This window comes from Macrobrachium nipponense, chromosome 16 (assembly GCF_015104395.2).
Source record: "Macrobrachium nipponense isolate FS-2020 chromosome 16, ASM1510439v2, whole genome shotgun sequence".
NCBI classification, from domain to species: domain Eukaryota; kingdom Metazoa; phylum Arthropoda; class Malacostraca; order Decapoda; family Palaemonidae; genus Macrobrachium; species Macrobrachium nipponense.
In genome coordinates, this window is record NC_087209.1 from 56700234 (window position 1) to 56720233 (window position 20000).

Sequence of the window (20000 nt, forward strand, 5' to 3'; positions counted from 1 at the left end):
TTCGAGGCCGAACCCAAACGGGACTCTAAAACTCGGTGGTAAGTCGTCTGTGGACGTAGATGGTTTGTGGACAATGCCGATGCATCCAAAAGCGGCCCAGAGCCTTAACATGACATTTCGAGACGTATCTCCTCGAGAATCGAATAAGCTTTGAATGATGACTGCACCACCAAGGCCGCCATCAAACTTGGGCACGAGGGAGGTGGGACGACCTTTTAGGGAATTCTGTGCGAATCGCTTCCTCGTAGAAAAAAAAAAAAAAAAAAACACACACACACACACACAAAAGACGAGACTTTTTTTTTTTTTTCAACCTAGACTGACGCAAATAAAAAGTATACCGACGGCCCACACATTCTGTTTGGCCCTCGAGTTACGTAACGCGTCGCAAGATGACGGGAGTTAACGCTACATTTCGAGGGCTCTCACTGACCCCTCGTCATTAGTGAGCCCCCACAAAGGCGACCTTGTTTTGGGGATCCCGTTCAGAAACTGTTTTTTCTTCTCTCTCTCTCATCTAAGTCTCGAAATATCATCCGTTTTTTATTAATTTACTTATTTATTTTTTTACTCCATTTTTTCACCTGACTTCCGCATTCGGTTCGTGGAACAAGAAGAGACTGATAAATAATCATTGCTGAAACAGCAGGATCTCTTCTCTCTCTCTCTCTCTCTCTCTACCTAATCTCTCATTTATAATCAATGCTGGAATGCCAAGATCTCCTATGATACTCTCTCTCTATCTCTCTCTCTCTCTCTCAATATTAATCATACTGGAATGCCAAGATCTCCTATGATACTCTCTCTCAATAATAATAACTGCTGGAACCAAAAGATCTCTTATAATACTCTCTCTCTCTACCTAATCTCTCAATAATAATCAAGGGTGGGATGCCAAGATCTCCTATAATACTCTCACTCTCTCTCTCTCTCTCTCTCCAATGAAATCAATTGCTTGAAACGTTCAGGATATCCTACGTTGCACCCCCCCCCTCTCTCTCTCTCTCAATGATAATCATTGCTGAAACGTCAGGATCTCCTACGTTCCCCCCCCCCCCTCTCTCTCTCCTCTCTCTCTCTCTTAATAATAATCAAGGATGGAATGCAAAGATCTCCTATAATACTCTCTCTTTCTCTCTCTCTCAATAATCATTAATGCTGGAACGCCAAGATCTCTTATAATACTCTCTCTCTCTCTCTCTCTCTCTCAATATCAATCATACTGCAACGTCAAGATCTCCTACTACAACATTCTCTCTCTCTCTCTCTCTCTCTCTCTCTACCTGATCTCTCTCTAGCGGAGGGGGGCACAAAAAAGTCGAAACTCGACCTGATCGACTGCCAGGAATGGCCGCTAGCACCGACTGCGCGGCTGCGTGGCGGTGGCGGTGTTGAGTTTTATAAGATAACAGTGCATATAAAAGCCTTCTTATTGTGTGTGCCCTGGGCACCAGAGCTTAGGTCCGTCGTCGTCGTGGCCTCCTCGTCAAAGGACGTATTGTTGCGAAGGATGGGACGGGAGGGGTCCTATTTCAGAGTCGTGTCGAGAACACCCATTAGTTTTTATTTTTTATTTTTTGAATGGAAATTTTAACAAGAAGCAGCACATTCTTAAAGTGTCAGTTTTTCTAACAGAAAGCGTTATTGCCGTTATACGAGTTATATTCACTTAATGAATCCGAGATTTAAATGAATGGTATTGAATGGTATTTGGCAACATGGGAACATCTATACACGTTACGCAAAATGCTACAAGGATAACAAACACACCAAAAAAACAACCTACAACTATAAATGAACAATCTACCACAACATTACAACCATATGCCACAAACTTAGGACTTCGTGTACACATTATATAAACATATATATAATCCAGTTAACAACTAGACATAAACAAAATCAAAGCTGACTTTTCATCCTTATTCTTTTCTCCCTTTTCGCTTGCTCGGGGAGTAAGCCTTACAAGTTATTTTGTTGTTTAGTTCTTGCTGGTATTGTTCGTTGTGGTGGGTGGTGGGGGGGGGATAGTAAAGTCCTATGAAAGAGCCTAAAAAGGTGTTTCGGGTCGAGTTAGATACAGGAATTTTAGGAGAGGATATTTATTATCTATTTATTAGAAAGGAAACAAAAAATAAATAGTGTGCGTAATAAACAGTACAAAACAGTGATTTCTAATAAAATACGGCATATTTCTTTTAATATTCGTTGGTGAAACAACGCGCGATTTGGCAGTAGATTTTAGCACCCGTGCTGAGTAAGCTGGAAGTTGGATCACGCCTTGGGTTTATGACCATTGTTCGTCTTTTCACAATTCATCCTCTCTCTCTCTCTCTTATGGCCAATGGTCTTCCTTTAAAATTTAACCTTTCTCTCTCTCTCTCTTATAACCAAAGCTCTTCTTCCTTTATTGCTCACACCTACATAGTCTGACCCTGAAATTGACGCGTGGGTTGGGGCGGGGGCATCGGGCGGTTCGCCTATAGCAGTCGCCAGGAAGGGGTTTGTGGTATGTATGTATGTATACTCGCATGCCTTCACCTGCTAATAGCAGTGCAATGCCTGACAATTAAAACTAATCAGTCGCCCATAATCCTGCATTGAGTTATCTCTCTCTCTCTCTCTCTCTTTCTATTTGTAAGAAGATTCCGTCCTCACTCGAGGCTTTTTGTAGTGACAAGCGTATTGAAAAAAGAGCAAAGAATTTGAGAAGTTAAAGACGGCATATTGTGGTTATTACATTTACACATACATCTGGTAAATATGACCAGTAGATTCTATACACACACACACACACATGTTATAGAACCCTCCCAGTCAAAACAAACAAGTTGGCATAACTTGATAACATAAACAAAAGAAAGAAAAAATTTAAAGCACACCAGAAAGCAGAGAATTGAAAGCACAAAACCAAAAACGAAAATAATACAAAAACGGAAAATCTTTAAAACTAATGAAGTACAACAGAAAGCACAACAAATAAAAAAACACAAAAACCAAAATAATTTACAGATACTAACAATCATCACTACGGATGTATGCAGCATACGCCCTCGGATAATGTTCCTTGAACACCATAATCATAAAAATAACGAAAATGTCAACACTACCACAACGCTATTTTTTTTTAAATCTCTCTCTAGAGAGAGAGACGAATCAAATCACTATATTATATAGGCAGTAACTAGCACCGTGTGACCATCGGCAGCGCGTCAGCAGCACGGAGACAACATGCGTCACCCTCGACGGCCAGGGGAGTACTGGCCAGGCGATGAATTTCGGAGTCTGGTCGGTCTGACTCTCTGAGAGTCTGAGAGAGATCAAAACTGAACTGTGCTCTGGGCTGACTGCAACACCACCAGCACCAGCAACAAGAAGAAGAAATACCTCGAGGCTAAAGGGAGGAGGAGGAGGAGGATGGGACCTCTAGTTGGTAGAGGAGGAGGAGAAGACGTAGGATAAGGAGGCAGGACCCACAGAGGCGGAGTCCTTTAAGGATACGGACTGACCTTAAGGTCCATTTGAACGCGTCGTGCTCGCTGAGTCTCAAACGTCCGCGCTTTTATGGAGGCGTCGCGTGACTGATCATCTTTTTCTGTACATTTTTTTGTCTTTCTTTCTTGGACTTTTATTTTAAGAGAATTATTATCTATCTCGGTTATGTGTAGATGGGTCAGATTAAATGCGGTATACGTTACCAAATGGCTGGTTTCTTCTCGCTTTCTACTTCGTTGGAGAGAATGATGTTTATTTTAGCTTTTTTTTTCTAGCATTCGTTTTCACAAATTGAATGGAATGTATGCAAATAAAATTGAGTACCGGGCGTATGCTACGTGCAAATACCAAAGGATTATACAAACATACACACACACACACGCAATACAAATATATATACATACATATACATATACACACACGTGCGTACTGGCGTTTGTAAAAGACAACACAGAGACGAACAAATATTGTAAATAAACATTGAAATTTCTATCGTTTAGTGACGAGAGGAGGAGGAGGAGGAGGAGGAGGAATAAAAAATAATAACACCGAGCTACGATCAAATTCCGTTGGCCTGACCACACACTCTCGCCTTCTCCTCCTTCTCCTCTCCTACTCTGCTCTGCTCTCACACTCCTTCCTCTTTCTCTCTCTCTCTCTCTCTCTTTCTTAAATTAATCTTCTGTAACGTTAAGCATAAAAAACTGGCATTTGAGTCGATAAATTGGAGATAATGATAATATTCCATTCTCTCTCTCTCTCTCTCTCTCTCTCTCTCTCTCATCTGACAAAAACCAACAAGCCAAGATGTAAGGTAATCATTCATTATTATTCATCTTCGATGTAGTGATGGATATCCACCCCCCCCCCCCCCAGTTCATGATGATGATAATAATAATAATAATAATAATAATAATAATAATAATAATAATAATAATTAATCTTCACAAGCAGCTTACCTATAAGTTACTGAATAATAATAATAATAAATAATAATAATAATAATAATAATAATAATAATAATAAAATAATAATAATAATAGGTGCATTGTCCGTGACTCCCTGACAACCCAAAATCGTGAAGAGGTCAAGAAGTCCTTTGAACTATAAGGCCAGACGTCCATTTTCTCATTTTTGTCGAGTTTACGAGGCTCTTGTAATTGTTCACCGCATCACACACTGTGTGTGCGTGTGTGTAGTACTTTATATATATGAAATCATTATCAACTAAAAATTCCCCTTCAGTTAACATATATGAAAATATTAATTAATTCTGAGTTAGAGAGAATTAAATATTAAATGACATTTGTAGCTTAATGCGTATATTATGAATACACGGTGATATGATCAAACACACACACACACACATATATATATAATATATATATATATACATATATATATATATATATATATATAATATATATATATATATATATATAAATATATATATATATGTATATATAATATATATAGATATATATATATTATATAATGTATATATATATAAGTCATATCACATTTCCGTGATTCATATACATATATCGAGCTACAATGTCCTTAATATCTAATTCGCTCTACCTCAGAATTAATATATTTTCATATATGCTTAACCGAAGGGGAATTTTTTCCTCGATAATAGACATGGCCTGGACCTGGGCGCGAACCCATGGATCCTTTCAAATCCAGGAACGTCAGTGAAGCTTTTACCTACTACACCACCGCGAGAGCCTCTGGCGGTGGTGTAGTAGGTAAAAGCTTCACTGACGTTCCTGGGATTTGAAAGGATCCATGGGTTCGCGCATGCTGGTCCAGCATGTCCTATTATCGAGGAAAAAATTCCCCTTCGGTTTAAGCATATATGAAAATATATTAATTCGATGTAGAGCGAATTAGATATTAAAGGACATTGTAGCTCGATATATATATATATATATATATATATATATATATATATATATAATATATAATATATATATGGTAATTATATTAGTGCTATTATTCAATTAACCTATAGGCACGCTCCCTATGAAGATCAATTATTATTATTGTGATACATAGCACAAAGATACCAAAACACGCATGCCAGATTCAATCCCCCTTCCAAACTGATCACACAAAAACCTACTGACTTTTAAAAAAACACACATTCATAGCGACGAATCTTTATTCCGGAGAGAACTCACTCACACACACACACACACACACACCAACAAAACCCGGCCTATTATATCTGGAATTAGTCTCTCTCTCTCTCTCTCTCTCGTAGGGGCCTTATTAAGCCTAAGTTCTCGGTCGAACAAACAGAAGAGTGCAAAATTTCTTTCGAACTTCATCATCGCTTCAGCTCAGTTGAAAACGATACACTTGGTCTCCTGTTTTATCAATTTTTCATAACTTGTATTGAAACAGATCTTTCACCTTTTTCATGGAGAGAGAGAGAGAGAGAGAGCAACCAGATTCGCTGGACAGCAGAAGCAACAAAATGCAGTACATTTTTTTCTATTTACTAATTTATTTTTTTTATCTTTATTAAGTGAGATCTCTTCTTTCTGTATTTCCCTTTGCGTCGTCTTACTTCTTCCTAATGAACGCCATAATAGTCTTTGGAAGATCGAATTTCAAGTCAGTGACCCCTGTGGTGGGCTTGTTCCATATGGATAGGGTTTCATTCTTTTTGTAATTAATTAATAATTAAATAAATTACCCAATCCAGTTCGAATTGGAGGACTGTGATAGACCAAAAATATTATAATAATAATAATATATGAAGGTAGGAGACCCTCTCTCAAACATGTTTTGTTAAAGATGATGGCAGCATCAGTGGAATTGATTTTATATATGGTCTTTTCAATTCTTCTTATTAGAGCCGATCGAACGGGCCAATCAGGTGCCCCCGTCTATCGGCAATGACCTTCCCAATACTACGCTCCCAGTCTCCAGCGTCCGCACGAGAAGAGCAGTGCGAGCTTCCACCTCTGCAAGACGGCTTGACTCAGGGACTTAATCCTCTGTTCAGCCAATGAAAATGCAGCGCCCATCAGACAGACACCTGGGACACAATAAATACCGCCGAACGACCCCATTTCAATCAGTTCAAGCTCACCTTTCCTTGAAAATGAACCGATGATACGGTTGGGAAACGTGGAATTCCGTTACACCCTTAGACTAAGATTGTTAACCACTTTTGTTATCATATCAATAAATTATTATTTTTAGAAAACATTTCTTTCACCGAGATATGAACATCGGCCAGCTATTAGCAAATATCAACCCTGATGAGAAGAGAATAATAAGAAGAATTGAAAAGACCATATATAAAATCAATTCCACTGATGCTGCCATCATCTTTAACAAAACAAATAATAATAATAGTAATAACTTTGTATACGGTCCACAATAATATATGAATGGTAGACTCTAAGACTTTATAGAAATGTTAACAAGCTTTCGAACCCTATCCTGGGTTCATCTTCAGTCCAACTCATAGGGTTCGACAGCTTTTTACACGTTTTTATATAGTCTCACATTCTACCAGGGATATATTTTTGTGTTGTGGAACCTTATACAAAGTTACTCCTGTTCTTGGCATTGAGAGTTCCACACAACAACAACAACAACAAACAATCTTACTATACTATAATGGGCGTAATGTCTGTCCGTCCGTCCGTCATTCAATCACGGCCAAACAGCTGGTCCGATGGGCATGAAACTTGGCAGGGTTATAGTGGGGATCCCTAAGATGGTTTATAATGGGGTTTCATCCTACCTTTCCCCCTCCCTCCCTCCCTCCGAAGGGCGTGAGAAGGGATTCCCTGAAACGGGGCTGGTTATGCCCGCAGACTTAGTTGCTTTACGAATTTATCATACATAATTTCTGTATGCATGTGACTTATCATTTGGAAAAGAATACTACAGGGTAAATAACAATGACATAAGAGTTAAAAAACAATAGCGAGAAACTTATATGAAGCAGCAGATGAATATGCTTTTAGTAAGGATTGGTAAATTGCTACTAATAATAATAATGATAACGTGGTAAATAGAATTCTTGATCATAATAAACTGCCAGAAATTCATCCAAATTTATCCCTTCGGTTCAGTTAAAAACGGCAGACTTGGACAAATCATTCCTCATAAAACTTCAAAAACGGATTCCAGACGGACCATCTCCAGTGATTAAATCTATTCCATAAATATATACAATGTGATTCATACGCTTCATTCAGTGACTAATAATAGAGCAGCTCTTTAATCTTCTCCTTTTGGGCGAAGGAGGGCGGGTCACTGGCATCAATCATCTGCCCCCCATGAATGCCCACCTTTGTGTGGCAGCAGAAAGCTGCGAAGAGCGCTTTCTATCACGAGAGGAAAGTGCCGTGTTGAATCATCATCATAAGATGATAACAACAAGCCAATAACTAGTATTATAACAAATAATGATGATAGAGGCCGTTTATGAACCTGTATATATCCTAATTAGCTTCGCCAAAATTTTTAATTTTGGCTCCACAGGATAATCGTGGCTTCCTCGTCAAACATGGAAAGTGCCACGTCGAATAAAATAATAATAATAATAATAATAATAATAATAATAATAATAATAATAAAATAATAATAATAATAATAATGTTTTAGTGTCTGTTTTAATTTTTTAAAACTTTTAATGTTTTTTATTGACTATTCTCAATATTATTACTATTATTATGACTACTATCTTTTATACTACTTCAGCAACTGTGTGGATATCGCCGATTATTCTCATGTATCTAGATTGTGCTTGTTACTGTCTGTACTTTGTATTCTTCATGTACTTGGCCTTGAGCTGAGAATTATTATTATTATTATTATTATTATTATAATTATAATTATTATTATAATTATTATTGTTATTATTATTATTATTACTCAATACATGAAACCTATTCGTGTGGAACAAGCCCACCAAAGGGGTTATTGACTCGAAATTCAAGCTTCCAAACAATATGGTGTTCATTAAGTAGCAAGAGGAATTACAAGGAGAAACAGAAAAAAAAAGAGATACCAATTATTAAAAAATATTAAAAATTACTCAATAGACAAATAGACAAAAACGTATCAAAATGCAAAAAGCATAATATTAGAGTAGCAACGCATTGTTTATTATAATGATGATAGACGTGGCTTATAAACCAGTCACTCGCGTGAAGTACTTTTATATGGCATAATTGGTATCGCCAAAATTAGTAATCAGGACATTATCAGCACCTCAGAATAAACATGGCTTCTACATCAAACTTGCTACAATCAACATTCCCTCTCGTCCGACGGCTGGCGAATTGGATACTCGAGGTCTCTCATTCTCGCTTGATAAGGCAGGAAAAGTGCAAAGTGAAAGGTGGAATATATGGAGTGTATGAAGAGTATATTAATGACCCAGGACCAGTCTCTCCTGTGATGGATCACAGAGGAATCTCTGTGGACCTGGGTTAGAGAAGAGGGGCCACCAGGTGAAGAGACGTGTTATATGTATATGTAGAACAGTGACGCTCGACTGAGAAAAGTAAAAAAAAAAAATTAATAAATAAACAATAAAAAACAGTAATAAAATATGAGGGAAGGGCTTCATGAAATAAAATAAATACATAATATTCAAGTTACAAAAATTATAAAAAGTCAATTTTCAGGAATATTTGTTAAAAAAATGAGAAAGTCTTCATAAAATAAAATAAATTATAATAAAGTTACAGAAATGATGAAAAAGTTAATTTTCAGGAATAATTGTTTTTAAAAAAATATGAGGGAAAGGCTACATAAAATATAATAAATAATATTCAAGTTACAGAAATTATACAAAAGTCAATTTTCAGGAATATTTATTGAAAAAAAGGAGAGAAAGGCTGCTTAAAACAAAATACATAATAATCAAGTTACAGAAATTTTAAAAAAAGCCAATTAAAAAAAATATTTGCATCAAATTACTGAGACAAAGGCAGCCCAAAACAAAATAAACAATAATAAAGATAAAGAGAAGAATAAACCATCCATAAACAAATCAGATGGAAGTTAAAAACGCATTGAAACGACGTTCTCCCATTAAATGCGAACAGTTCCCCCCGTCACTGTTCACTGTACGCGGAGGTTCTGAAATCATGGCGATATCTCTGGCGGTCACCAGCTGGTGTGAGAGCATAATCTACAGACCTGTTCTTAAGCCCCGATAAAAAGCACATTAAGAAGAAAGTTATGTAGTCTGAGATGTGGCCAAGACAATATCGGTGTGTTTATGGCTGGAGAGATATGGAAGGGGCGAACTACTTACAACAGGGGTCCACCAGAATTTGAATTAACAGATAAAGAACTTTTGTATTCTATTTTTTAATTTCTGCTTCTGCAGGCGTCCGAAATCACTTTGACTGACCACAAGGCCATTTGTGATCAATTTGCAGATGGTAGAAAAATATATATAAATAACTTTACATTCGTTTCTTTGTTGTTTCCGCAAGAACTTGTGCTGACACGAGGCTGACTTTTCATAACACAAACAATTCAAACAATTTAGCAACCAATGCATTTTCTACATAACATCAATAAAAAACGACATAGATTCTTATATGCCCTTGAGTTAGCCAGTAACGAATGGGACACCAATAACAGAGGAGAGAGAGAGAGAGAGAGAGAGAGAGAGAGAGAGAGAATAATGCTACATGCATCAAGAGTGCCACGCGAGATGCTGCTAAAATCCACCACTGGCATTTACCCAGTGGGGCATCAAAAAGCAACAGAAAGTATCACATACAATTATATTTCTCCTGATTGCTATTTTGAACTGAAATCGACAATGTCGCAAATGTCAACAACTTCAATTTCGTAATAATCACATTATTATTCTCAATAAATGCCGCAGGGGTTACATTATCCCAATGGCGAAACAAGTTCAAATATTCTGCTTTATTTGCAACAATTATATCACTGAGCAATTGCATGACCACGCAACGTTGCATCATCCCTAAATCACTCACGCTGTGCAATGAAACCCGAAGAGGATTCCTTCCATTATGCATTAAAAAAAAATATATATATAAATAAATAAAAAACGACAACATCTGGTAAAAGACTGACAAGCATTCTTCTTCTTCAAAAGCAACTTAGGCGACGAAGCTGCCAAGACGTTCACTTGAGGTCAAATGTCAAGAGTCAAATGGTGCAGGGGGGCCATATTTCGTCCGAGGAGGAAGAAGAGAGAAGCCATCCATCAACGGGGACATAAACCATATGGTTAAGACGCCTGGGCCTGGTTATAACGCAAGGGTGCCGCCGCCGGCCGCCTGGTGACGTCACCTGGTTATCTAGGTTAATCAGGATTGAGTCTGGCTAAACCTCCACAGTTTCTGGGAAATGGTTAGGCACCGAATGGTGATCCATCAAATGCTCTTTTGTGAAGGACCAAAAATGCTAAGGATATCGGTACCTCTGTTCAACATAACAGCTGTTTGTTTTCGGTTGTTTGTATGGTGTTTTTAAGTTGCATGGAACCAATGGTTTTCAGCAACGGGACCAACGGCTTTATACGTGACTTCCGCGTCGAGAGTGAACTTTTATCACATCACCAGAAATACACATCTCTCACACCTGAATGGAATGCCCGAGAATCGAACTCGCAGCCACCGTTATCAAGACCACAGCCGTTTCTGACCTGTCCCGTCAACTCGCACTGGTATATAGACTGGTTTTCTACAGGTGTGTGTCCACTCACTATAAAACATGTCATCACCACACGTTGGCAACTTATTGCACACACATCACAAACTGGTTGCACACAAATCAACCACATACCAGTATGTGTTTATACTATCAGTTCTACACTCAAGGTCGTTGAATTGCCAACATGTTCTTAAAATGTGTTGAACATATTTTTAATGTGTCCCCAAAATGTTTTCAACATGGTTTCCATGTTTACAACCTGTAGCCAACATATTTTCAGCATGGTATCAACTTGTAGCCAACATGTTTTCAACATGGTTTCCAACATGTTTTCAATTGTAACCCACATGTTCAGAACTTACTTCCAACATTTTTCATGTTTTCAACTTGTTTTCAACATCTTTTAAACCTGTTACTGATATGTGCTCAAGACGTTTTACTGTAAATCAGCTGCTCACTAGGAGTAACATGACCTACTATCAGATTCAGGGCCTCTGTAACACGGTTTTTTCGCAATAACTTTTTATCTATGCATTTCATAAATATAACGCTTATTCAGAATACACTTTATATCAACACATAAATTTTGACTGTATTTTGCATTACGTAGGTTGAATAAATTTGGTACTTATAATGTAAAAGTGATTTTTTTTAAAGACGGGCCAACTTACTCAGAGAAAAGGTTTCGAACGCACTCGTTGCGTAACTTATGACAGAATTTCTTCCCTCTTTCTCGATGGATGATTGGCTATACGTAACGAAGGCTAGACTTCTGGCAAAAATGAGATAAAAATTTAAATACAAGCAAAGCAGTACACCTTTATGAACTCTGAAACCTCTCCACTGATAATTGTCATAATGAACAAACCAAAAAAATATGTTAATAAATACAAAAACACTTCGATTATTAGTCTAACTCCCAAAATAAGTGTCCTAAGCCATTACAGTCTACTTTATAGGTCACAATCAGATTGACAAGATGTAGGGAATAGTTGGTAATTTTCAAAAACATAGTAGAAAAGCTTGATTTGATAACTGCTTTATCCAATGTCAAGTAATTTTTATTTATTGGCTATCTACCTATTTACTGAAAAAAAAAAATAGCCGGTACCGTATTTTGGCTTTAAACCTTCACCAATAATTATCGTCAGAATGATGACTTCACGAGGCTCCACCCACTTTGACCTCGTTATAATTCAGGATAACACTGAAGGCTATCATGGGCATTGTTGGATTAGAGAATTTAACTTCTGGCTATAAAAACTCATTTCTCGAGTAGTTGTAAGAAATGCTAAATGATCCTAAAGGATCCCAGCAGTTGGCCTAAACGTTTAATTCATGTATATTACTGCTATTACTACGCTAGCACCCCACCCACATCTAGTATGTATCGTTCCGCCATTCATAAAGTCTTTGTATCCAACACGTCGTACGGCCTAAAGAAGAAGAAGAAAAAAATATCGGATGATCCGTTGGTCTGCTGGAGATTTTAGCACATATAAGCTTGTATTTACTTTGGATAAAAATCTTATTTTAACAAAAATAGTTATATAAAGGCTGATTACATAACATCTCATCTCTCTCTCTCGCTCCTCTCTCCTCTCTTCTCTCTATCTCTCTTCCTCTTCTCTCTCTCTCTCTACTTGGTGGCATAGTGAATAGTTAATGGAAATATTCAAAATCCTGAATGACATTACAAGAATTATAATCACGTTACGCTAAATACAAATCAGACCATAAACATTGGATATAAACTAGAAACTGAATAATTCAGGCTATAGTAAGTATGGCCACGGGCTTTCTCTTGACTGTATAAAGTTACAAGTCATAAGACAAATGCAGTTTTGCTACCACGGGGACAGTTCCAAATCATGTTAGCCATTCTTGACTGCTATGGGTTTCAGAGCCGATGGAACAAGGTGAATGAGTTTCTGGTGGATGGGCGGGGCAACATTTCGTAAAACGGTGTTTACCTTGCTTACGTAATGAATGTTTTTCGGCTCTTGGCTCGTAATCATTGGCCATGGCGTCGACTAGATCATTTTTACTCTATAAAAATTAAAACTATCGGGTTTAGGTTATTGATAATGCTGACAAAATTTGTGTGTGGTTGTAAAATATACATATGTCAACTTTCAGCTACATCCGATGCTTTGATAAGGAGCAAAGTCCAAAAAACCTGAATCACATAGTAATCAACTTCTCTGAATAGGTTTAGGGACTCAGAGATCGATCCGCAGGGAGGAAAAGACTTGGTTCCCTCTCCTGAAAAAAATCCAGTGCACTTCTGCACCTGGTAGTTAGTAGAAAGGGGAAAGTGTCTTTTAAAAGTTATTCCTTCTCTGGAAAGGATAAATAATAATATACCACTAAATGAAGAGTTAAAAGTCTTCTTGATGATTTACAGCTGGTGTAACATCAGCGCCAGAGCTGAGCTCAACTCAACCGTCGGGGATCGTCATTATAATCTTCGGGAGATGGAGAGGGACATATGTCCTCTGACAGCCCCCATGAGTTGTTGTAATCGTCACTTGTGGTGAAGTTCAAGGTCGCTCCAATACATGAAGGAGGAGGAAAAGGAGCAGTTCGAGCTTCAGGACAAGAGAGAGAGAGAGAGAGAGAGAGACTCTCGCACACACACACCATTTTCGAAGTGTTTTTCAGCAAGAATTTTGAACCAAATATCCATATTATTGGTGGTTAACTTGAAGTCAAAGTGGTCATGTTCATGTGAAATAACTTTCAAAGAAAGTCCGTGATTTCAGTTTGCCTCACATAATAATAATAATAATAATAATAATAATAATAATAATAATAATAATAATAATAATAATAATAATAATAACAATAATAATAATAACAACAACAACAACAACAACAACAACAATAATGATAATAATAATAATAATAATAATAATAATAATAATAATAATAATAATAAAAGTATCACTCATTGATGTCGCAATACCATGGGACACCAGAGTTGAAGAGAAGGAAAGGGAAAAAATGGATAAGTATCAAGACCTGAAAATTAAAATAAGAAGGATATGAGATATGCCAGTGGAAATTGTACCCATAATCATAGGAACACTAGGCACGATCCCAAGATCCCTGAAAAGGAATCTGGATGGACTCCTAAGGAGGCAGGATGCAACCCGGAACCCCACACTATGAATACCACCCAGTCGAATTGGAGGACTGTGATAGCCGCCCCCCACCCCCCAAAAAAAGGATAATAATAATAATAATAATAATAATAATAATAATAATATAACAGAATGCAACACAAAAATGGTGAAGAAATCCCAAAAATTCTGTATAAATATTTAAATTTATATATAAAATGTAATATACATAATCTAAACGGATTTCTAATAATAATAATAATAAAATAATAATAATAATAATAATAATAATAATAATAATAATAATAATAATAATAATAATACGTATTCCGAACAAGTCGATTTTTGAAAGATGACAAAAACGGACTCATTATAAGAGAGAAAACATTCCACTTGAAAGGACGAAACAAAACAAAACAAAATAAAATAAAATAAAATAAAATAAAATAAAATAAAATAATTTTTGCGTCTCCTCGACTTTCCACTTATCTATCTGGGACATCTCAGAGGACAGGAGGGCCTTGTCCTGATTAAGGAAGACAACGAAGATGATAAAAGGAAGAAAGTAAATGTATATCTTCCCGGAACTTAATTAACGATTCAACCTACTCCAGTTCCTTCACTGTATTACAGCAAGCAAGCACACTCTCTCTCTCTCTCTCTCTCTCTCTCTCTCTCTACGACCCCGCTGCGATCCAGAGCAGTCGACCGACCACCAGTCATCCGGTTATTATGCCGATTTCAAACGAGTACAATAGGTTTGAAGAATTATTCTCATACTACGTTACTTCGCCTAGGAATAACTATTACGAGGACAACTTGCTTTGTGAGTCGAGCTTGCTATCACTGCATCGAGAGAGAGAGAGAGAGAGAGAGAGAGAGAGAGAGAGAGAGAGAGAGAGAGAATTTGCGTTTGAATAAGTGAGAAAGATAGAGAGGCAGAGAGAATTTGTTTGAAAAAGTGAGAGAGAGAGAGAGAGAGAGAATATGAAATGTTAGTCTCCACAATGTATTCTAATAGTTTTTTTGGTAATATATATTACGTCATGATAAAAAAAAAAGACAACAAACAAGCACCCTGAGCAAAGCAATCATGCAAACGCAAGCAACCAAATCAATTGAAAAAAAAAAAAAAAAAAAAAAAAAAAAAAAAAAACAGAAACCCGGACACGACATAAACTGAGATCGACCCTAATGCATGCAACAGTCAGCCATTGCAGAGTAAACAGTGTTGCATTGGCATGCCTCTACGGCCTCGTGAATATTTTATATAGACATAGTAGACTCACAATCGTCCCATATGGACTCAATATTGTCTTATATACTCATAATTGTCTCATATAGACTCACTAATGTCTTATATAGACTCATAATTGTCTCGTATGGACTCAATATTGTCTCGTATGGACTCAATATTGTCTCGTATGGACTCAATATTGTCCCATATGGACTCAATATTGTCTTATATAGGCTCATAAGTGTCTCATATGGACTCACTATTGTCTTATATGGACTCATAATTGTCTAATATATACTCATAAGTGTCTCATATGGACTCGATATTGTCTTATATGGGCTTATAATCGTCCCATATGGACTCAATATTGTCTTATATGGACTTATAATCGTCCCATATGGACTCAATATTGTCTTATATGGACTTATAATCGTCCCATATGGACTTATAATCGTCCCATATGGACTCAATATTGTCTTATATGGACTTATAATCGTCCCATATGGACTCAATATTGTCTTATATGGACTTATAATCGTCCCATATGGACTCAATATTGTCTTATATGGACTTATAATCGTCCCATATGGACTCAATATTGTCTTATATGGACTCACAATTGTCTTATATCGACTCATAAGTCTCACGTGGACTCATTATTGTCTTATATATTCACATAGAGACTCTCAATTGTCTTATATAGGTTCATGCACTCATAATTGTCTTACATAGACTCAAAATTATCAAATAGACTCTTATATAGCCTCACAAATGTTTTATATATATTCATAGATATCTTAAATATATCATGACGAGTGACTGAACGGCTCCAGTTTGCACCACTGCTCATGGCACGAGCTTAACTGAGTCGCCTCCCCATGATCGGATGGTTCTAGTTGTCCTTCTTGCAAAGCACCGACGATCGCACAGCAGTTTTTTTTTTTCTATCTCCATTACTCACAATGGAATATGAACGGAGGTACAGCAGAAGGAATGAAAGGGGGTTGCATCTAGGGGCCTAAGGCAGGGACGCTGCAAAGGTCCCTAAGTATTGCCTACAGTGCACTGCGTGAGGTGCACTGGGATTAATATCAATGGGAAAAGGGGAATGATTTGTTACACGACGCCATTTTCTAAATCATATACAAAGCAAAGACGCTGCAACGCTCATTACCATAATGCTGCAGTTATGTCATGCATCATATACACTTAAGAATACAAACTTGACACTTGAGAATGTTAAATCCACACTTATGAATGCAAAACCTAAAAGTGAGTTTAATCTGTTTTATTAACCCAAAGTTTCCAATTTACGAGATCCACTACTGAACCAAGATTTTAATGCCATGCATCATATACACTTAAGAATACAAACTTGACACTTGAGAATGTTAAATCTACACTTGGGCTATGGATGCAAAGCATCATGCAACTTCTAAAGTGATTTGAAGAGTCCAAAGTGTTCAGGTTATGAAGTCCATTAATGACAATTCGGGCACTGCTTAACCTAGATATTTAACTAAACTCTTGTGCAGTCAAGTAGAAACAGCATTAGGAAAAAGCAATTCCCATAAGAAACAAACCCATTTGAAAAAAAAAAAAATTAAATAAAAACAAAGCCACCATCCATTAAAACACAATGATTCTCCGAGATTATAAACTATAAAGTCCTGTCTTTTTTTCATTAAAAAAGCATTACGCAATATCAATAACCATCAATTAGACACAAAGCCATTTGGAAAAGTAACAAAATTATAAACAAAGCCACCAGTAAACCACAATGATTGCACTCATGACACAAAACGAAACGTCTCAATAATACCCAATAACTGACACACAAAGGCAGCAGGATATCAAGCAAAAACGTAAACAATGGACCCTGATGATTAAACAAAGCTACTTGAAGAAATCTGACCACAATTATCCTCCTTGCTGACAAAGAGACAGTTTAATTGGCTTACTTGGGAGGCAACATGCTTTTGAGAGGGGGGAAGGGGGTAAGATAAAAATCATTAATTATAATAGAGTTTGATGAGGAAGACAATAAGAGACGAGTCGTCCGAGTAAGAAGGATCTAGCTGGGCTGAACTGAGCTAGCCCTTGGTTAATGGCCAGTGTCGAGAGCTTTATCTGCTCGTATAAATTCCGGGACCGTCAGTTAGAGGTCTGTTGGGGAAGGAGGGAGAAGGGAGAAGGGGAAGAGAGAGAGAGAGAGGGGGGAAAGGGAGAAAGGTTCAGAAGAAGAAGAAGATGATGAAGATAAAACATGACGCAACCTTGCAAACTACAGCGCAGATGATCCAACCGCAAAACACAGGACCTGTTGCAGCAGTGACCAAATCGTTCAACAACCTGAGACCCCTAACCAGCCCAGACCAGAAGAAAAACCAGTTAAAAGGTCCACTAAAGGAAGGAAGGTTGGATCATAATCTCGAGGGAAGCGATAGATCATTAGCCTCAGAGGTTGGGAGGTTCTGGGAGCGCATAAGCAGGAGAGAGAACTCCGCAGCTTTGGAATCATGCCATGAGATTTTTACTTGGATTAGATGATTTTCATACAAACAAATTTAGTAATAATATTAATAATTATAACAATAAATTGAAGTAATATACATATTACTATAATTTAATTAGATATGCATACACAACAACAACAATAATAAGAAGAAAATAATAATAATCTATTAAATCTTAAATCCAATAAAAATGATCTGAAATAACATCCTTAAAAAATGTTGTACAAATACAAAAACCAAAGATTTCATAATCCATTCTGTAACGTTACTGAACTTAATCATTCTCTCTCTCTCTCTCTCTCTCTCTCTCTCTCTCTCTCTCTCTCTCACTGTCGAATTTTTTCTAGACTACCATCATGCACGCATGTATTTGTTCATCTGTTTGCCCAGTTGAATGGCAGAGCTTCACGCTAAACTAGATCAACAACCTCCTCTCTCTCTCTCTCTCTCTCTCTCTCTCTCTCTCTCGTCGTAGTCGTCATCGTGCACAGACATCATTTTACCAGCTGTTGATCTTCCCAAGGAAGGGTTACTTGGGCCCTCATGCTGTTCTCCAGCATGACTGGGCTCGAGAGAGAGAGAGAGAGAGAGAGAGAGAGAGAGAGAGAGAGAGAGAAAATGACACATTTTACGCCCGTTACAAGCCTCCTTCGTGTCAACCACTTTACTGTAAAAAAACAAACAAATAAATAAAAACACGACACGTGTATAAATTATTCGCCTTTCAAGACCAGAACAACATCTCCGACGGACCATGAAAAGAAACTTAAATCATTTTAAACACAAGAAAAACCATGAAAAGAAAATTAATCATTAGACATAAAAACAATTATAAACTTCATCCCGTGAGAAAATAAAAAAAATCCGTAAAAAAAAACAAGTGTCACAACCTGCTACAACAACAGATATCAAGAACTCTCAGTCAACCGTGGTATAGGTGCTGCAATAATCTCGCCACTTCTAATACGTATTCAAGTTCTATCAGTCATCTATTACGTATTCAAATTCTATTTATTACGCATTCAAATTCGATCTATTACGTATTCAAATTCTATCAGTCATCTAGTAGATCCTTACTGCATGAATTTAAACGAAGCCGAATCCTCTAATCACCCCCACCCCCCCCCCGCCCCCCACCCACCAAAAAAATTAAATAAATAAGTAAAACTCCAAACCAGAGCATCTCAGCCTAAACTATCCGCAACATCGGACAAACACAAATCAGGAACCTTAACGAAATGTCAACAAACATCCATTATCCCCTAATCAAAATAACTTAGAGGAGAGGCAGTGTCATATTTCATCCTTTAAACAAGAAAGCCACTACAAATATAGGCCGTAGGCCTAACTCCTCCTCCTCCTCCTCCTCCCCGGAGGAAAATAACCCTCTGTAAAGTTTCAGATAAGAAGGCCAAAAGCCAAGCGCTGGGAGCTACGATGAGGAGGTCATTCAGTGCTGAAACGGAACCTCCTCCTTCTCAGAGGCCTGTTCCCAAAAGGAGGGAAATCAGTCTCTATAAAGTTATAGATAAGAGGGCCAAAGGCCAAGCGCTGGGACCTGCGATGAGGTGGTCATTCAGCGCTGAAATGGGGAATTAACAGGGGAGGGTCTGAAAGGTGTAACAGGAGGGCGGCCTCGCAGTTGCACTCTAAACCAATTATTAGAAGAGATTTAAGGATAGTAATATTGGAATTGAGAGAATATGAACGGAGGTACAGTAAAAAAAAAAATAATGAAAGTGGGTTGCAGTGCAAAGAAGCTCATGTATCGCCTACAGTGCACGGCCTGAGGTGCACTGATGGCACTAATCCCTTCCAGAATGTTAAAAGTTATGGCTCCTCCTCAAGTCCTGTAAAATATCCTGCAAATATCAGATACCTAGTAGAACAAGGCGTGTTCCGACCTCCAGCCTATTTGGGGCGCGTGTTAAATCTAAGGTCAAA

The 20000-nt window shown here is 37.4% G+C and overlaps 1 protein-coding gene across 9 annotated transcripts in view; it reads right to left on the reverse strand.

Annotated features, from left to right (window-relative positions):
* Window positions 1-20000, reverse strand: part of LOC135195717 (SH2 domain-containing protein 3C-like) — a 275188-nt gene that overhangs the window by 42083 nt on the left and 213105 nt on the right. The window contains exon 1 of one of the 9 annotated variants that reach the window (XM_064222138.1): window positions 3021-3310. The exons of the other annotated variants lie outside the window; for them this stretch is intronic. Coding sequence (XP_064078208.1) covers window positions 3021-3084 — 64 coding nt within the window. The 5' untranslated portion in view covers window positions 3085-3310. Of the gene's footprint in view, window positions 1-3020; window positions 3311-20000 lie in introns of those variants that run through there. 9 annotated transcript variants of the gene reach the window in all.